At 37.0% G+C, this 18278-nt stretch overlaps 1 protein-coding gene across 3 annotated transcripts in view; it reads right to left on the bottom strand.

Moving 5' to 3' along the window:
- LOC136866081 (FHIP family protein GK23746) overlaps window positions 1–18278 on the bottom strand; it is a 607505-nt gene that overhangs the window by 397000 nt on the left and 192227 nt on the right. For 2 of the 3 annotated variants that reach the window (XM_067142738.2, XM_067142741.2), the window contains exon 7: window positions 17723–17770. The exons of the other annotated variant lie outside the window; for it this stretch is intronic. In XM_067142738.2, the coding sequence (XP_066998839.2) occupies window positions 17723–17770 (48 nt within the window). The remainder of the gene's footprint in view (window positions 1–17722; window positions 17771–18278) is intronic. 3 annotated transcript variants of the gene reach the window in all.

Here is an 18278-nt window from a genome sequence, read left to right as displayed (position 1 = left end):
CTTATTATCAAGAATTGTTAACATCATCACGCCAACAAGATGAACTCAATTTCATTTTACTGGAACCATCACATATGTTTAACATACGTTTAATATTTTTATCTTCATTCTACTAGAACTAAACATTGTGCTCCATATCATCATGTTTCAATCGACACATTCGGCAAACTGTATTTCAACACATCATCACGTCAAAAAGGACTCTATTACCAATTTTACTGAACTATCTCATGTGTTCAATATCTTTTTTAACAATATCAAATATTGTGCTCAGAACATTCCAACATAACCTTTCAACGTTTTAACTGATGCATTCAGTATTCCGAATTATTTTAATGTGTTTTTGTCATTGTCCTTTGTTCTTAATCTTAAAACTATTAAGCTGATGATGTCTACAGGACAGATTAAACATGTTCCGTTCCCTAGTATGTAGTCCTTCCACAGAGTATTGATAATAATTTTGGATGTCCACGTTTTATTTTTACCCAGTGCTAGCAGTGCTATGCTTGAGACTTTTTAACCAGGCCAAAGTGATCGTCTTTAAACATTTGCTAATATCTTCACTTTCATTTTATACTTTGACCAACAAGCACATAACTTGTTTATATTCTTTTAAGCTAAGTATTTTTATTTCATCCTATTACTGTCACTTATTACTAGGGGTCTATTATATGTACTACATATTTGTATATCTTTGTTCATACGACCTGTTTCAGTTGATGATGGTGTCCATAGACACCTAAACCGGTACTGAATATAAATGTTGTAATCATATTAACAACATATTATATATTGAAAAAAAGTGGATAAGTCAAATTTCCCTCTACTGTATGTTATCTCCTTTCAATACGGACCAGATATGAAGATTTTAATGTGGAATCACTTGGACATGTCATAGGATTCTGTGATAAAGAGTAATTCATGCCATCATCACAAGGTGAGGTATAAGATAGCTAATGCTTTGCAACAGAAAGGGTGAAAAGTGCACATAGAAATCCCACGAGTTTCCTCAGATGGGTCTACTATAAGAGTTGGAGAGTGGATATTCTAACACCTCTAGATATGACCCTTCTGTCTCATTCGCGGTTGGTCTTCAAAAAGCTAAGGAGATGGATAAAGGAAGAGAAAAAAAACAGTAAAGTATATGTGAACCTCCTGTTAACTATTTCAAAGACAGATATAAGCTCAAATGCATTGATGTAATAGGTCTGCTGCTAAGAGCACAAGATGCTATATCTCACTTTCATAAAAATATTCCAACTTCCATACGAGATGAGATTGTAATCACAGCAATAAAGAAAGGGTGTCAAATTCTGAACCATATTCTTAATCCACACCTCTAGATATTGTTTAACAATATATTTGTATCATATTCTTATATTTTTAATGATCATTTTAGTTTTCATTATTACTGTATTGTGGGTATACTGAGTCTTTTGGGGCTACCTCCATTGGAAGGCAGTTAAAAAAAAAAAAAAAAAAGTTGTTTACTAACCCACTAATAAAATTAAAGTGGAAATGCCCCTCTCCTAAAACAAACCAATTAAGGCAAAGCTCCAGAGTAATTAACAGCAGTTTTTATCCTGTTAGGGGTTGTAGGATAAAAAAAAAAATAGAGCACGACTTAGTAGTATTGTAGTGTAGTCGTATATTAATTACCTTATTGTTGTGTACTATCCCAGAAAATATATATCCCTCCGTTCATTTATTTTTGGCAAATAAGTTACTTCATTTTTTTAATTTATAATTTTTCCCCCGTAAAGAATGGCTAAGGAGCGCGAGTGTACTTATTGTGGGTGTGGTGAGGCATTGAGGGGTATGAGGGAGGAGTTGGAAAGTTTGAGAGAGATAATTAGGATTCTCACAGAAGACAGGAAGGAAGATAGGACTCCCTCAAACAATGTACAGGTTACAGTAGGTGTACAAGAGGGAGGGGAAGGAAAGGGAGGAGTTGTAGAAGACAGGTGGTCTAATGTTCTAAGGGGAAGGAGATTGCAGGCCAAGGGCTCTATTCAGAATCAGAATTCAGGACAGGTGTCTGTGCGAAATCGGTACAAGTCACTCCAGGTAGAACAACAGAGGGAAGATGAGGGACAGGGAACTGTTGCTGACATGCATGGAAGTAGGAGGAAGGGAAAAGGTAGGAAAGGGAAATGTAGAGTAGAGGATAGGAAAAGACATGTGGAACAGGGTCATGGGAAGGAGAAAAGGGAGGAGGAAGTAGCTTCTGCAGCTATCAGGAAAGATAGGGCTGACCAGGAGGGGAGGGGATCAAATGAGGTGGGTAGGGTTGAGGCTCTGGTCATGGGGGATTCCATCGTTAGACACGTGGGGAAAGTGTGTGGAGGAAAGGGAACCAGGATAGAATGTTATCCAGGAATTAGGTTGAGGCAGATGTTGAGGAGAGTAGAAGAGAGGGAGGAGGGGAAGGAGAAGGTGGTAGTGTTTCACGTTGGTACCAACAATGTAAGGCAAGCTGATATAAGTACCAACATGGTTGGAGATGTGTGGGATCTGGTAAATGCAGCACGGGTGAAGTTTAAGAAAGCGGAGATTGTTATTAGTGGAATACTGTGTAGGAGGGATACTGACTGGAGGGTGATTGGGGATTTAAATGAGACTGTGGAGTGGGTATGTGGGAAACTGGGAGTGAAATTTCTAGATCCTAATGGGTGGGTAGGAGATAGGGATCTGCGCTCGGATGGCCTTCATTTAAACCGCAGTGGTACGTATAAGTTAGGAAATTTGTTTGGAAGGGTAATAGGGAGGTACATTCAGGGAAACGGGATGGCCTAGGGAGCGGTGATAAGGGAACAGGGAACTGGAAATCAAGTAGGGATGACATAAAATTGTTAGTGCTGAACTGTAGAAGTATTGTAAAGAAAGGAATAGAATTAAGTAATTTAATAGATATATACTTACCAGATATTGTAATAGGAGTTGAATCATGGCTGAGAAATGATATAATGGATGCAGAAATTTTCTCACGGCACTGGAGTGTGTATCGTAGAGATAGGATAGGAAAGGTCGGAGGGGGAGTTTTCATTCTGGTGAAAGAAGAATTTGTAAGCTACGAAAAAGTTAAAGACGAGACACATGAAATTCTAGGTGTAAGGCTCATTTCTAAAGATAATAGGCAACTTGATATATTTGGAGTGTACAGTTCGGGAAAGGGTAGCACTGATGCGGATTCGGAATTATTCGATAGGATAGTCAGCTATGTGGGAAACGACATGGAAAGAAATGTGATTGTAGCGGGAGATCTGAATTTGCCAGATGTCAATTGGGAAGGAAATGCGAACGACAGGAAGCATGACCAACAAATGGCAAATAAGTTAATATGGGAAGGACAGCTGATTCAGAAAGTGATGGAACCAACCAGAGGGAAAAATATCCTGGATGTGGTGCTGAAAAAAACCAGATGAGCTCTATAGGGAAACTGAAGTAATAGATGGTATTAGTGATCATGAAGCTGTTTTTGTGGTAGTTAAAAATAAATGCGATAGAAAGGAAGGTCTTAAAAGTAGGACTGTTAGGCAGTACCATATGGCTGATAAAGCAGGTATGAGGCAGTTTCTAAAAAGTAACTATGATCGGTGGAAAATGGTAAATAAAAATGTAAACAGACTCTGGGATGGGTTTAAAGAAATTGTTGAGGAATGCAAAAACAGGTTTGTACCTTTAAGGGTGGTAAGGAATGGTAAAGACCCACCTTATTATAATAGAGAAATAAAGAGACTAAGAAGGAGGTGCAGACTGGAAAGAAATAGAGTTAGAAATGGCTGTGGAAGTAAGGAGAAATTGAAGGAACTTACTACAAAATTGAATCTAGCAAAGAAGACAGCTAAGGATAACATGATGGCAAGCATAATTGGCAGTCATACAAATTTTAGTGAAAAATGGAAGGGTATGTATAGGTATTTTAAGGCAGAAACAGGTTCCAAGGACATTCCAGGAATAATTAATGAACAAGGGGAGTGTGTATGTGAGGATCTTCAAAAGGCAGAAGTATTCAGTCAGCAGTATGTAAAGATTGTTGGTTACAAAGATAATGTCGAGATAGAGGAAGAGACTAAGGCCAAAGAAGTAATAAAATTTACATATGATAACAATGACATTTACAATAAGATACAAAAGTTGAAAACTAGAAAAGCGGCTGGAATTGATCAGATTTCTGGGGATATACTAAAGACAATGGGCTGGAATGTAGTACCATATCTGAAGTACTTATCTGATCATTGTCTGGTCGAAGGAGCTATACCAGATGAATGGAGAGTTGCTATAGTAGCCCCTGTGTATAAAGGAAAGGGTGATAGACATAAAGCTGAAAATTACAGGCCAGTAAGTTTGACATGCATTGTATGTAAGCTTTGGGAAGGCATTCTTTCTGATTATATTAGACATAAAATCAAATCAAATCAAATCAAATCAAATCAAAATCTCTTTATTTGCAAATGAGGTGTCTACCTCGGTGGCAAATGGTACACTAAAATACATTATTGTCAAGCACTAAATTTTAAATTAACAGGAGACGAAGAAAATTTTCATAGAATACAATATTATACAATTTACGCTAATAATTTTTTCTATTAAACACACACATCATCCTTAATAAATTTATATTGTTTACAAAATTCTACTTATAATATCTTACAAACATATTCAACTCATATACAGTGCGGTATGTGAAATTACTTCTAATAATACAACTGGTATAAGATTAAAATTAACATTGAATTTATTTACATATTTATATTTTACCCATTTTGGAACCTAAGTATCATGACGACCTACTGCGTCTTAACCAGAGCCCCTTTTGCCACCACTTTTCAGAGTTCCTGAAGGGCCTTCACAGCTACCGTAGCGGTCCCAGGGCCCTCGAAGTCCCCACTGTACTTCACCCCTACAGGCAGTCCCCTACTTGGGCTGTCCAAACACCTTAGACCAGGGGATGGAATTAATTTAATCACACACATTTATTATTTACAATATCCTGCACTGGTCGAATGCCCTCTAACATTTAATTTATTATCTCTGTTGTTGTTTATTCTCTTCTTGAATATCTGTACAGATTTTGGAAAAGGATCAAACACTACCCCTGGTAAACTGTTCCACTCCTTCACACCCTTCCCAATGAAAGAAAATTTACCCCAATCGCTTCTGCTAAAATTCCTTCTAATTTTGTACTTGTGGTCAGTTCTACCAATATAATTATTTTCCAACCGAAGCCTCTCACGGATATCTCCCCACACTTCTTCTCCGGTATAGGCTCTATATAATCCTATAAGTCTACTTTTCTCCCTTCTCTTACTTAAAGTTTCCCACCCAAGTTCCTTTAACATTTCTGATACACTACTCTTTCTCCTGAAATCCCCTGTTACAAACCTTGCTGCTTTCCTCTGCACACCATCTAGTTCTTTTATTAGGTATTCTTGGTGAAGATCCCAAACACTGTTTGCATATTCCAATAATGGACGAACCATACTTAAGTAACTTTTTTCTTTTAATTCTTTGTTGCATCCTTTAAGTAGCCTCATTATGACATGTAACGATCTGTATGCTTTCCCAACAACGTCATCAACATGACCCTTCCAGTGCAAATTACTTTCAAATCTCACACCTAAGTATTTGCACTTGCCATCTTTTGGGATAAATACCTCATCCAAAGTATATTCAAATTCAGTTTTAAAGCTCCTGTTTGTAAATGTTGTAACAGTTGATTTGCCTCCATTAATCTTCATATTATTTTCTTCAACCCATTCCTGGATACTGTCAAGGTCCCTTTGTAATTCTGAACAATCCTCAATGTTATTTATTTCCTTATAAACAATTATGTCATCTGCATACAATCTTATTTTCGATGTTATATTGTTCCCTAAGTCATTTGCGTATATTAAGAAAAGTAACGGACCGATTATACTACCCTGTGCAATTCCCTTCCAGACTTTCTCTTCCTGTGATATATTATTTCCTACTTTGACTTTCTGAACCCTTGAATTTAGAAATGTTCTTATCCAACGTATAACCCTTACGTCCAATCCTATTCCCTCCAATTTCTTTAATAATATTTCATGTTCCACTCTATCAAAGGCTTTGGAAAGATCTATGGCTATGCAATCTAACTGGCCTCCTGAATCTAACTGATCTGATATGTCCTGCTGAAATCCCACCAGTTGTGCCTCGCAAGAAAATTTCTTTCTAAATCCATACTGGCTCCTCATGAACCAACTTTTATCATCACATATCCCCCTGATGTACTTTGCTATTAAACTCTCCAGTAATTTACAAACTATACTGGTCAGGCTGATTGGTCTGTAGTTCCCTGGTTTCCTTTTATCACCCTCTCCTTTATAAATTGGTATTATTATAGATTCCTTCCATTCCTTTGGTATCACACTATTATTTATGACATAGTCAAAGAGAAATTTTAAATAAGGCACTATATACCACCCCATTGTCTTTAATACCTCCCCAGTAATTTGATCACTTCCTGCTGCTTTTCCTTGCCGAAGCAGTTGGATTTCTCTGAAAATATCTTCATTTGTGAATGAGAAGCTTCTTGTTTCCCTCTGTGTCTCTCCCTCTCTATCTTCTGTTACGGTTTCCAAGTCCTGACAATCTTCTACTGAATCTCGGAATTCCCTACTAAAGAGGTTTGCTTTCTCAGTATCTGTTAAATAGTGTTCACCCCCTTCTCCCACCATTGTAGGAATTTGGATTCCTTTTCCTTTTTGATTCCTAATATATGAATACAGCTTTTTCCATTTCCCTTTGTGGTCATTACCCTCTTGGAGAATGCCATTCATATAATTCTCTTTTGCTTCCTTTTTCACTCTATTCAGTTCCCTCATTAGTTGTTTTCTAGTTTCTCTATTCTCCCTACCTTCTTTGATTTTCCTGTTTACTATTCAACATTTTCTTTTTAATTTTCTTATTTCCCTTGTGTAATAAACAGGGTCTGAGGTCATTTTACCCTTCTTAACAGGTACAAATCTCTTCTCTCCTTCCCAAATTATTCCTTTAAATTTAGCCCAAAGTGTATCCACATTATTCCCTTCACTTATCCAACAACTGAATTGTGATTTAAGGTAAGTCCCAAATTCATCAACTTTAGTTTTTCTGTATAATTTCTTGTCTTGTGTGATCCTCTTATTAAGCATTTTTGGTACGAGTCCTACATCCATTATTACAGCCTTATGGTCACCTATTCCTTCAATTACCTCAGTTTTATCAACAATTTCCCATGGTTTAACCAAGAATACATCTAGCAAGTTATTGAGACGAGTTGGTTCTTGTACTACTTGTGTAAATCCTCCCTCCCAAATTAACTTATTTGCCAGTTTCTGTTCATGGGCTTCACTTGCAGCTCCATTCCATTCAACTTCAGGCAAGTTTAGATCTCCCCCAATTATTACCGAATCATTATTGTTTTTATGAGTATAATCTATTATTTTCTCAAATATTTCCATATCTCTTTCCTCTCTTCCAGGCCTATATGTTCCTATAATTCCCACCTCCTTCATATTATCACAAACTAATTTTATCCCTAATATTTCATCCCTTTCATCAGTAAACCATTCATGCGAACAATAAGTTTCCTTCACCAGAATAAATACCCCTCCTCCTTTTTTATCTCCTCGGTCTCTACGATAGACTGTATACCCTTCTGGAAATACTTCTGTATTACCCACCCCTTCTCTCAACCACGATTCCACTCCTATCACCACATCCGTCTCATAAGATTCCATCAATGTACCGAATTTTAAATGTTTATTTACTACACTCTGACAGTTTACCAAGAGCAATCTCAGACCTCCTTCCTCCCTAAAACTTGACTGTTTGTGAAATTAATAACTGGTTCGATAGAAGGCAATTCGGTTTTAGGAAAGGTTATTCCACTGAAGCTCAACTTGTAGGATTCCAGCAAGATATAGCAGATATCTTGGATTCTGGAGGTCAAATGGACTGTATCACGATTGACATGTCTAAAGTATTTGATAGGGTGGATCATGGGAGACTACTGGCAAAAATGAGTGCAATTGGACTAGACAAAAGAGTAACTGAATGGGTTGCTATATTTCTAGAAAATAGATCTCAGAGAGTTAGAGTAGGTGAAGCTTTGTCTGACCCTGTAATAGTTGAGAGGGGAGTTCCTCAGGGCAGTGTTATCGGACCTTTATGTTTTCTTATATATATAAATGATATGAGTAAAGGAGTGGAATCGGAGGTAAGGCTTTTTGCGGATGATGTTATTCTCTATAGAGTGATAAATAAGTTACAAGATTGTCAGCAACTGCAACGTGACCTCGAAAATGTTGTGAGATGGACAGCAGGCAATGGTATGTTGATAAACGGGGCTAAAAGTCAGGTTGTGAGTTTCACAAATAGGAAAAGTCCTCTCAGTTTTAATTACTGCATTGATGGGGTGAAAGTTCCTTTTGGGGATCATTGTAAGTATCTAGGTGTTAATATAAGGAAAGATCTTCACTGGGGTAATCACATAAATGGGATTTTAATAAAGGGTACCAATCTCTACACATGGTTATGAGGGTGTTTAGGGGTTGTAGTAAGGATGTAAAGGAGAGTGCATATAAGTCTCTGGTAAGACCCCAACTAGAGTATGGTTCCAGTGTACGGGACCCTCACCAGGATTACCTGATTCAAGAACTGGAAAAAATCCAAAGAAAAGCAGCTCGATTTGTTCTGGGTGATTTCCGACAAAAGAGTAGCATTACAAAAATGTTGCAATGTTTGGGTTGGGAAGAACTGAGAGAAAGAAGAAGAGCTGCTCGACTAAGTGGTATGTGATAAAAATCATTGTTATCCGTATTGAAGATACTGAATGTAGGATGTTAAAAGGTTTGTTTTTTTCACCTATTCAATACATATAAATTTTATAAATTAGGAATTTATTGTAGATTCCACTTGAGACATGTTTCGCCCTTCATTGAGGGCATCATCAGTCAAAATATCACCTCAAGGTAAAAAATCAGGTAACTGGTTAGTAGTAGACATGTACAAATTAATACATATTATTAACAACATATAAAAATTAAGTATGGGAAAAAATTTGCATAAAAGTGATGGTTGAACATGTAGGTTTAGATGAAAAGTCAGCACCAATGCCTAAAAATAACAAAGTAGAGTTCTGCAGTGGTGCTCTGGAGAAACAGTTGACGCAATCATATGAAAATAAAAAGTTTAAAAAATATTTACAATAAAACAATTAAGGGAGAAAAGGTGTAGTGTTTGGCATCAATGTTAGTAACCAAAAATTGATGACAAAGGTTGGTAACTATACAGTATTTACATAGTTCAATTGAACAGTTGAGATAAAGTTTTTTAAAAATATTTGCATTTAACATTCAGCGTAAATGTTTGTAATAAAAACTAATGTTAATGATTGGTAACTATATAGTAATTACATTATCTAATTGAAAGTTGAGAATTTACAATTATATACAAATTTACACAAGAGCAGCTGGTGCGCAAGGATAAAAAATTTTAGTGCCAAGTGCGTCCTGATGTTTTAGAGGTTGGAAGAAAGAATTAGCATTGACATTTCAGAAATATGTGGAGCAGATTATTTTAGTTAAAAATCACCGGGGGTAGGGGAAATTTTTATAGCCAAATGAGGTTTTATAGGCATTAAGCTGAAAGTTTTCCAGTTGAAGCGCCGAGATCGGGACGGAGACTGGTCAGTGTGGCTGGAGGTTCATGGGTAATCCGTGCGTTTGAACGACAACAATGGTGACAGTTAAAGTGGATAATTGCTAATTAGGAAAAATGTTGTGGGTTGAAACTTCTGCTTATTATTTTAGTTGACTTCTGTAGCATCGATTGTGATGTGGAGACCTCGGTGTGAAATGCCGGTGAGACAAAATGATATAGTTCCGTGGAATAAAATAAGGCGGACTACGGGATGAAGTTCTTGGTCTTTACTGGTCTGGTGAGATAGAATAGAGTTGCTTGTGTTGTGGACTGCTGTGGAGAGATTAGAAAGTATACGGCAACAGCAGAGTCAGAGCGTTAAAGCTGAGGTCAAAATAAGAAGATGCCTCACCTCAGCTTTAACACTCTGACTCTGCTGTTGCCGTATACTTTCTAATCTCTCCACAGCAGTCCACAACACAAGCAACTCTATTCTATCTCACCAGACCAGTAAAGACCAACAACTTCATCCCGTAGTCCGCCTTATTTTATTCCACGGAACAATATCATTTTGTCTCACCGGCATTTCACACCGAGGTCTCCACATCACAATCGATGCTACAGAAGTCAACTAAAATAATAAGCAGAAGTTTCAACCCACAACATTTTTCCTAATTAGCAATTACCCACTTTAACTGTCACCACTGTTGTCGTTCAAACGCACGGATTACCCATGAACCTCCAGCCACACTGACCAGTCTCCGTCCCGATCTCGGCGCTTCAACTGGAAAACTTTCAGCTTAATGCCTATAAAACCTCATTTGGCTATAAAAATTTCCCCTACCCCCGGTGATTTTTAACTAAAATAATCTGCTCCACATATTTCTGAAATGTCAATGCTAATTCTTTCTTCCAACCTCTAAAACATCAGGACGCACTTGGCACTAAAATTTTTTATCCTTGCGCACCAGCTGCTCTTGTGTAAATTTGTATATAATTGTAAATTCTCAACTTTCAATTAGATAATGTAATTACTATATAGTTACCAATCATTAACATTAGTTTTTATTACAAACATTTACGCTGAATGTTAAATGCAAATATTTTTAAAAAACTTTATCTCAACTGTTCAACTGAACTATGTAAATACTGTATAGTTACCAACCTTTGTCATCAATTTTTGGTTACTAACATTGATGCCAAACACTACACCTTTTCTCCCTTAATTGTTTTATTGTAAATATTTTTTAAACTTTTTATTTTCATATGATTGCGTCAACTGTTTCTCCAGAGCACCACTGCAGAACTCTACTTTGTTATTTTTAGGCATTGGTGCTGACTTTTCATCTAAACCTACATGTTCAACCATCACTTTTATGCAAATTTTTTCCCATACTTAATTTTTATATGTTGTTAATAATATGTATTAATTTGTACATGTCTACTACTAACCAGTTACCTGATTTTTTACCTTGAGGTGATATTTTGACTGATGATGCCCTCAATGAAGGGCGAAACATGTCTCAAGTGGAATCTACAATAAATTCCTAATTTATAAAATTTATATGTATTGAATAGGTGAAAAAAAAAAACCTTTTAACATCCTACATTAAGTGGTATGTTCCGAGCTGTCAGCGGAGAGATGGCGTGGAATGACATTAGTAGACGAATAGGTTTGAATGGCGTTTATAAAAGTAGGAAAGATCACGATATGAAGATAAAGTTGGAATTCAAGAGGACAAACTGGGGCAAATATTCATTTATACGAAGGGGAGTTAGGGATTGAAATAACTTACCAAGGGAGATGTTCAATAAATTTCCAATTTCTTTGAAATCATTTCAGAAAAGGCTAGGAAAGCAACAGATAGGGAATCTGCCACCTGGGCGACTGCCCTAAATGCAGATCAGTATTGATTGATTGATTGATTGATAAAAAGCTATTTTTAACTAATGCATGTATTTTCATGAAACTTTGTGAGAATGTCGCCCACATAAAGTTGAGATATCACGAAAATTTCATTCATATACAATTTCTTGCGTGTCACAATGAAACAGATAGCCGAGCCGCAGGTGCAACTATATCGGATGGGTATCTGTTGAGAGACCAGACTAAGGAATGGTTCATCGAAAGGGGGGTAGCAGCCTTTCGGAAGTTGAAGGGCGGCAGTCTGGATGATTGACTGATATGGCCTTGTAATAATACTCAACATGGCTTAGCTGTGTCGATACGGCTACACGGCTGAAAGCAACGGGAAACTACAGCCGAAACTAACTCCCGAGGACATGCAGCTCTCTCTGTATGAATGATGTACTGATGATGCGTTTCTCCCGGGTAAATTCCGGAGGTAAACTAGTCCCCCATTCGGATCTCCAGGTGGGGACTTCACAAGAGGGGGCGATCATTAGGAAGATGGATACTGACATTCCGCGAGTCGGAGCGTGGAATGTTAGAAGTTTGAATCGTTGTGGTAGATTACAGAATCTGAAAAGGGAGATGGATAGATTAAAGTTAGATGTAGTTGGTATAAGTGAAGTACGTTGGCAGGAAGAACAGGATTTCTGGTCAGGCGACTACCGAATTAACACAAAATCAAACAGAGGAAATGCAGGAGTTGGTTTAATAATGAATAAGAAAATAGGGCAGCAGGTAAGCTACTACGAGCAGCATAGTGAAAGAATGATTGTCGTCAAGATAGACACCAATCCAATGCCCACCACAATAGTGCAGGTCTACATGCCCACTAGCTCAGCGGATGATGAGGAAATCGAAAGAACATATGAAGAGATAGAAGATTTAATACAATATGTAAACGGTGATGAGAATCTAATTGTGATGGGAGACCGGAATGCAGTGGTAGGCCAAGGAAGAGAAGGTAATACAGTAGGAGAATTCCGATTGGGACAAAGGAACGAAAGAGGAAGTAGGCTGGTTGAATTCTGCACTGATCAAAATTTAGTCCTTGCCAATACTTGGTTCAAACACCACAAACAACGGCTTTATACATGGACGAGACCTGGAGACACTGGAAGGTATCAAATAGATTTCATTATGATTAGGCAGAGATTCAGAAACCAGGTGTTGGATTGCAAAACTTTCCCAGGAGCAGACGTGGACTCTGACCACAACTTGTTGGTCATGAAATGCCATCTGAAGTTGAAGAAATTGAAGAAAGGAAAGAATGCAAAACGATGGGATCTAGACAAGTTGAAAGAAAAGAATGTGAGGGATTGTTTCAAGCAACAAGTGGCACAAGGGCTGATTGAAAAGGCTGAAGGAAACACAATAGAGGAAGAGTGGACAGTCATGAAAAATGAAGTCAGCAGGGCTGCTGAAGAAATGTTAGGAAGGAAGAAAAGATAAACTAAGAATCAGTGGATAACTCAGGAGATACTAGACCTGATTGATAAACGATGAAAATACAATAATGCTAGAAATGAAGAGGGCAGAAAAGAATACAGGCGATTAAAGAATCAAGTGGACAGAAAGTGCAAGTTAGCTAAGGAAGACTGGCTAAAGGAGAACTGCAAGGATGTCGAAGGTTGTATGGTCCTAGGAAAGGTAGATGCTGCATACAGGAAAATCAAGGAAACCTTTGGAGAAAGGAAATCTAGGTGTATGAATATTAAGAGCTCAGATGGAAAGCCACTTCTAGGGAAAGAAGACAAAGCAGAAAGATGGCAGGAACATATCCAACAGTTGTATCAAGGTGAAGATGTAGATAATTTTGTTCTGGAACAAGAAGAGGCTGTTGATTGTGATGAAATGGGAGACCCAATTTTGAGGTCAGAGTTTGACAGAGCTGTGAGCGACCTAAATAGGAACAAGGGACCTGAAATTGATACATTCCCTCTGAATTACTGACTGCCTTAGGATAAACCAGCATGGCAAGGTTATTCCATTTAGTGTGTAAGATGTATGAGACAGGAGAAGTCCCATCCGATTTTCGGCAGAATGTTGTTATACCTATTCCCAAGAAAGCCGGTGTTGACAGGTGTGAAAACTATCGCACCATTAGTTTAGTATATCATTACCTGCAAAATTTTAACACGTATTGTTTATAGAAGAATGGAAAAACAAGTTCAAGCTGAGTTGGGACAAGATCAGTTTGGCTTCAGAAGAAATGCAGGAACACGTGAAGCAATCCTGACTTTACGTCTGATCTTAGAGGATCGAATCAAGAAGGACAAGCCCACGTACATGGCATTCGTAGATCTAGAAAAGGCATTTGATAATGTTGATTGGACCAAGCTATGTAAGATTCTGAAGGTGACTGGGATTAGATTAGATACTGAGAACGAAGAATTATCTACAATCTGTATAAAAATCAGTCTGCAATGATAAGAATCAAGGGCTTTGAAAAAGAAGCAACAATCCAGAAAGGAGTGAGGCAAGGCTGCAGTTTGTCCCCTCTCCTTTTCAGTGTTTACATAGAACAGGCAGTAAAGGAAATCAAAGAGGAATTTGGAAAGGGAATCACAATCCAAGGAGAGGAAATCAAAACCTTGAGATTTTCCGATGATATTGTTATTTTATCTGAGACTGCAGAAGATCTCGAGAAGCTCCTGAATGGTATGGACAAAGTCTTGGGTAAGGAGTACAAAAATAATAGAGTGCAGTCGAACGAAGGCAGGTGATGCAGGAAATATTAAATTAGGGAATGAAGTCTTACAGGAAGTAGATGAATATTGTTATTTGGGTAGTAAAATAATTAACGATGGCAGAAGTAAGGACGATATATAAAATGCAGATTAGCACAAGCAAGGAAGAGCTTTCTTAAGAAAAGAAATTTGCTCAGTTCAAACACTGATATAGGAATTAGAAAGATGTTTTTAAAGACTTTCATGTGGAACATGGCATTGTACGGAAGTGAAACATGGACGATAACTAGCTCAGAAGAAAGAGAATAGAAGCTTTTGAAATGTGGTGTTACAGAAGAATGATGAAGGTGAGATGGATAGATCGAATCACGAATGAAGAGATAATGAATCGAATTGGTGAGCGGAGATGTCAGAAACATATCAGATGTAAGGCTTTTCAGGTGTTTGCTCTATTAACCAGCATTTCGTCTTAGGTCTGATACTAGACTCATCAGAGTGGGATGTGTCTAGGCGGGCAATAATTCCAATGTGGAGATTTATCTCCCGTATGTAGTTATCAGACTGTGCCTCTTATAAGAGCTTCTGATAAGTTCACCTGCATACACCTGCATGAACCGTGGAAAAACGTTGTGTGGAGTGACGAATCACGGTACACAATGTTGCGATCCGATGGCAGGGTGTGGGTATGCCGAATGCCCGGTGAACGTCATCTGCCAGCGTGTGTAGCGCCAACAGTAAAATTCGGAGGCGGTGGTGTTATGGTGTGGTCGTGCTTTTCATGGAGGTGGCTTGCACCCCTTGTTGTTTTGCGTGGCACCTTTTAAGGACCTTCTTGCTTCTCACTGTTGAAGATCACTTCGGGGATGGCGATTGCATCTTTCAACATGATCGAGCACCTGTTCATAATGCACGGCCTGTGGCGGAGTGGTTACATGACAATAACATCCCCTTAATGGACTGGCCTGCACATAGTCCCGACCTGAATCCTTATAGAACACCTTTGGCTTGTTTTGGAATGCCGACTTTGTGCCAGGCCTCACCGACTGACATCGCTACATCTCCTCAGTGCAGCACTCCGCGAAGAATGGGCTGCCATTCCCCAAACAACCTTCCAGCAACTGATTGAACGTATGCCTGCGAGAGTGGAAGCTGTCATCAAGGCTAAGGGTGGGCCAACACTACATTGAATTCCAGCATTATCGATGAAGGGCGCCACAAACTTGTACGTCATGTTCAGCCAGGTGTCCGGATACTTTTGATCACATAGTGTATCTTTATGAATGAACTACAAGGATATTATTATTATTATTATGATTATTATTATTATGATTATTATTATTATTAATATTATTTTAATAATGCAAATTTCAAGCTTGTTTGTTTTTAGTTTTTAATATTCATTTACATAAATCCTACATAGAGGAGGAATTATTTTAATAATAATAATAATAATAATAATAATAATAATAATAATAATAATAATAATAATAATAAACGATACATACACCCAGTCCCCTTGCCAGGGGAATTAACCCATTATGGTTAAAATTCCCGACCCTGCCAAGAATCAAACCCGGGACCCCTGTGACCAAAGGTCAGAATGCTAACCATTTAGCCATAGAGCCGGAGTACATGGATATAAAAAGTATAAATTTGTACCAGAAGATATTACTAACTGTGTAATAGAGAAAAATATAAAATATATTAAGAGGAATTTTAAAGGACCCTCAAAATAATCCTTCCTCTCTGTAGGATTTATGTAAATTAATATCAAAACTAAAAAACAAACAAGCTTGAAATGTTATGAAATTCTGCATAGATTTACATGGAATTAAAACCATACGGATGAAATGTTGGCCAGGAAACTGATTGTGATGGTGAGATGCCAGCGATGATATTACTTCTTTACCCATGTCCTGCACATGGAACTAGTAGAGATTGAGGTGCCTACTGTACTGTACGATTAAGTATTTAAACTGTACCGTATGATTAAGTATTTAAGAAGATATGATATGGCAAAAGAAACCAATCAGGTGCATACAGGAAATTTCAGGCAAGGAATCGTATAGGACTATTTTCCAGGAACTGGGAATAATGACTCTTCCCTAAATATAGACTTTCCAATGCATAATGAACATCAACGAAAACCAGCTTAATTACCCTTTAAGGATAGTAAGCATAGTACAAAAAGAAATTATATTGATACTCATGTTACATTAAAGAATTTGCAAAAATACCATAATTACACTTTTTAACAAACTCCCACTGAAATTAAGAGAAATGTCAGTGAAACCTATTCAAAAGACACTAAAAAGTTACCTGATAGTAAACAGTACTTGAAGTACACAGGAATTTGAAGAATAATTGGTACATGTAGGGTAGGTACAGCATAAAATATATAATACACGATATATTCCAAGGGAGATGAAGTGTACAAGAGTATATTACATTATCACTACTTTGAGCAGGAAATAAACATGGCTAATTTAGCTATATTGTAAATTCTTGTATATTCAAGATTTTTTAAAAAATTTATGGATTGTTTGACTTTGTCTTTTACAGTGTATGTTGTTTAATGACAAATTCTATTCTATATCTCTAGTGCCAAACAAAAGGTAGAGTCTCTGGTTCTTCTCTCTGACAGGCATGTTAAGAAAGAGTACTCTATCTTTCTCAAGTAGAAAGCAAAATTACTTTTAAACAGGCCTAGGTAAATGAAAGGTACAAGTTTCCAATATTCATACCCTCAGCACAAAGTGAGACCGAGAATTAATGTGGTACTCATTTCGGGAGTAGGCTGAGTGAACCCCAGAATCACATGAAAGTCATGTTTCTAAATTTCTCGACTTCCTGAAAAGGAATCAACAATTTTTTTTCCTTCCTCCAACAGTGGGTGAAGAATTGTGTAGATTACAACAACGTAACATCAAAAAAAGTAATTCCACCAATGTGTCTAGCAATACAATCATCATTAATATCTTTCAGTCAAAAGGTCAAGAGGAAGCATAGAGGAAGACACAAAATTTTAAAAATCTATGCACAAAACACATTCAATCTTGCTACTGTGTCCACTAAGTATCAGGTGTACGTTGCATTGATTTTATAATATAAAAAGATGATAACCTTAACATTCCATTTGTGAAAGATACAAAGCTTTCAAGGATGATTACTATTAATTAAAATATAGATGATAATTATAAGATTATTTAGTTAGTAACAATATTCAAGCATGCAGTACATGCAAAATTTAGTACAAGCAATATTATTTACACTATCAAAGCAAATAAAACGTTAAACAAGCAATTAGTTTCATACCAGATGTGACTCAAAAATTACAATGACATGTCAATCAAAACAATCATTCAATCCTAAGCACTTTTAAAATTTGTCCCCACTCAGCAATGTTTTGAAAGAAGACAAACATGCAGACAGAGAAGCTGAAAAAGGGGACAAATAGTTTTAAAGTACTGACCGCTTCTTCTGGTGAATCTAAGCGTTCTAGAGATATTCCCACTGAGTCCTAAGAATGCAGGAGCCCGTAGAGAACGCACAAGGAGGAATCAAGAACACAATATATTTAGAACAAAATATTTTGCATGAAACAGTTGTGATTCAGAAAATAATTTCACTTTGCATAAGAGAAATGCGTTTATCATATCACTGCAGTATTTGTATTATTAAAATGCTGTACATAAGAAATTAAATTTTGATTTCATAAAGTATTAAAAAAAAAAAAAAAAAAAAGACAAGCACCATTAACAATGATATAATTATACTTCTTACCAGCTAAGGCTGATCCGACCATATATTGTAACAGTTGTTTTAAAATTAGTTCATTTGAGTTCTCATTATATATTTTATTACCTATTTCACTTCAGATTATTATATAAAACAATAAAATTAGAAATGTAAGTCTGTATTACCTCAGGTTGATATATTTCAATGATACCTACAAAATAATGGCTAAGTTTTGAACTAATACACAGTTCGAGTTCAGACATTTGACATACTAGCCAATGGCCCACTGA

This window comes from Anabrus simplex, chromosome 3 (assembly GCF_040414725.1).
Source record: "Anabrus simplex isolate iqAnaSimp1 chromosome 3, ASM4041472v1, whole genome shotgun sequence".
Lineage (NCBI taxonomy): Eukaryota > Metazoa > Arthropoda > Insecta > Orthoptera > Tettigoniidae > Anabrus > Anabrus simplex.
This window is presented reverse-complemented; position numbering and strand designations above follow the sequence as displayed.